Genomic DNA, 2827 nt, shown 5'->3' with positions numbered 1-2827 from the left:
AATTTATGCCTGACCTGCCTTACTGGGGGTAAAATGGGTTGACGTTTAATTTTTGTGTGTCGATTTCCCTTGGGATGATCGGCATATTTGCACGGTCGAAGGCAAATAAATATGCATTAGTTATTAAGAATTGATTGAATTTACCTGGTTCCCGGAGTTTGCAGTCGATGTAGGCCTTTTTGCTACGGTCATTGAGGTCCAATTGAACAGAGTCGGGGTCTTCTATGGTTGAATTTGTAGCCTCAACCATTTTGGGATCCACTATGACGTCCTCGGTCTCTCCTTGCGTCGACCTCGGCCCTGTTGATTGCTATGCCTATTTTTCCTTATCTTTTTTTGTTGGGTTGTCGTGCTGTCTAAGGCAATGCGGTAGCTTTCCTATGACGTGTGCTATTCTCTGTGCATGTTGAATATTCCCCGTGGTGTTGGGAATTTAATTACTTGGTATAGGCTAGAGGGGATAGCTCTTATGGGATGTATCCAAGGTCGTCCCACTATGGCATTGTACGCGGTGTCCTGGTCCATGATGTGGAATGCTGTCACCAGAGTCATGCTGCCATCCAAGGCAGAGAGTGTAATTTCCCCTAATTTCCACTCAACTGCATTATTAAAGCCAGTTAGCATGATGCAGCGCGACACTATCTTGTTCTCAAATGTCATTTGGGTAAGGATTCGGGGATAAATGATGCACACTCCACTTCCATCGTCCACCATGATACGTTTAACATCAGTATCTAAAATGTGTAAAGTAATGAGGAGGGCATTATTATGAGGGAAAGTCAAACCATCATCATCTGACTCATCGAAGATGATACTTTCTTCGAGTCTGTCGTACCATTTGCGGGTGATAGACCGCTTGAGCTTGTGAGTGGTAGTGAACTTCATGCCGTTGTTAGAGTCATCGTCGCTGCCACTGATGATCATGTTGGTAGTACGAGCTGCTGATGGCGGCTTCAGTGGGTCTTGGTGATCACGTCCTCTGGCAAAGTTGTTTCTTCACTTATCGTTTAACAGCTCTTTGAGGTGTCCCTGTCGCAACATGTTTACGACTTCTTGTCTGAGGGTGATGCAATCTTCTGTTTTGTGCACACGTTTCTGGTGTAACTCACAGAGGGTGTCTAATTTTTTGGTGTTCGGATTGGATCTCATATTTGGCGACCACTTTACCTTTGTTCTGAGTTTCTCGAGAGCATAGACTATTTATGTAGGTGACACACAAAAATTGTGAGCAGATAATAAAGGGGGCATACATCTCTTGTTCCGGTGAGTCCCTGTCCCCGGCCTGCATGGACCTTCTTCATTGCGGGGGGAAGGTGTGGTGGCCGCCCTGACGTATGGTCCTTGTTGAGTAGCGAGACCGGGTGATCCCTCCTGATGTTGTCTCTTCGTTCCTTTCTGGATTCGGTTTGTACCGAGATTAGCCGATGAGTTGGTCCATTAAGGTCATCTTAGTCTGCTCGGACCTAGGCACGATAAGCATTAGGGATTTCGTCCCAAGTGGTTGGAGGATATTTCATCAACCGGCTCAATAGTTTTCTAGTCACTCTTGAACCATCTCTACTCAACCCATCTTGGAAAGCTGCGACCGTCATCCTTTCGGATACGTTCGACAGAGTCATCCTTACTCTATTGAATTGGGCGAGGAAGTCCCTCAGTACCTCTCCTAAGGACTGCTTGATAGCGAATATGTCATTTACTCTGGCTTCATCTTTGTTGACTCTGGTATGGGCAGTTACGAACATATCGTCCATTTCCTCGAAAGTCTCGAAATTTTCTATGTTCCTTGGCGAGGTCATTGCCTTTCACATTGGTGACTGATAACTAGGGATTACGATATGTTAAACCTCACACAAACCTCGCATTACCTGGATCTCAATTATAGCCCCAATTAAAGGGTTAAACCTAGAGATAGTAATACCCGACTTGAATCTCAATTGCTTGCACAAATTTGCATACCCAATTGGTCTTGAGAAAGTCTATTCGGGCAAAATCACTCAAACTACCGAGAGGTATAGAGTGAGTAGAATCGTGCAATGGTTATATCATACTCCCCAAATGTGACAATCTAGCCTTAGACTCAAGAATCCATCAATTAACCACCTAAGAGAAAGTCACTACCCTAGTGCCTTTTATCTATTTGAGCAACTCTCAATAGTTTAATCGTAGCTTTACTTAGCCTAATTTAGCATTGTAGTAGTATAAAATTAGAAGTAAAATCAAAACCAAAAATGTTTAGAAGTGCAATTAGGAACAAATACGCAACACCAATTTAGATAGAAACTCAACTCCAATGTCTAGCTCCATGTGAAAATCGATCCTGACCTTCTCGGGTAAAAGCTGTTTTGACTTCTCTTGCTACTTCATAGTAGTACAGGGTTGGCCTCGATCACTTTTTGGCGTCGTTGCCGGAGAGCTAAAGGTTTTTGCTATCTATCTAAATAGTTTTGTGTATTGTACTTCTATCCTTCCATGTTACTAATTTGTGTGTGTCACAACTTCAGGTACAAAATGGAAGCAAACTTAAACAACGTACCTCTTGGAGATCTTCCGCCAGGGGAGGAGATAGATGACAATATTGATGATGAGGTCCTTATTGTGCCTCAAGGACAAAGGAGAGGCCGCCAGGGCAATGATAATATTCCAGACCCTCTTCCGCCACCTCCAAGAGTGGCTCCTCGAGTGCTTCCAAACCAAGCCTATGCAAGTACAATTGTCCTGCCCCGGATCGGGCGGGCAATTTGCAAATTACCAATGTGATGCTGACATTGCTGGAGAGGTGTGGGTATTTCACGGGCGCTGCCAATCAAAATGCTTACAAACATCTTAA

General features: G+C 44.1%; 1 protein-coding gene across 1 annotated transcript; it reads right to left on the bottom strand.

Moving 5' to 3' along the window:
• Nucleotides 1-390: 390 nt before the first annotated feature.
• Nucleotides 391-924, bottom strand: LOC138888574 (uncharacterized). Its single transcript, XM_070170463.1, has one exon. It carries the CDS (start codon nt 922-924, stop codon nt 391-393), a length of 534 nt encoding a protein of 177 aa, XP_070026564.1.
• Nucleotides 925-2827: the final 1903 nt, after the last annotated feature.

This window comes from Nicotiana sylvestris, chromosome 3 (genome assembly GCF_000393655.2).
Source record: "Nicotiana sylvestris chromosome 3, ASM39365v2, whole genome shotgun sequence".
Taxonomy (NCBI): Eukaryota; Viridiplantae; Streptophyta; class Magnoliopsida; order Solanales; family Solanaceae; genus Nicotiana; species Nicotiana sylvestris.
Note: the sequence above shows the minus strand (reverse complement) of the source record. Positions and strands in the feature narration are given on the sequence as shown.

Bases quoted from the DNA above. Each gene is read 5' to 3' on its own strand.
- LOC138888574 (XM_070170463.1), bottom strand. From the start codon at position 924: ATGATCATCAGTGGCAGCGACGATGACTCTAACAACGGCATGAAGTTC.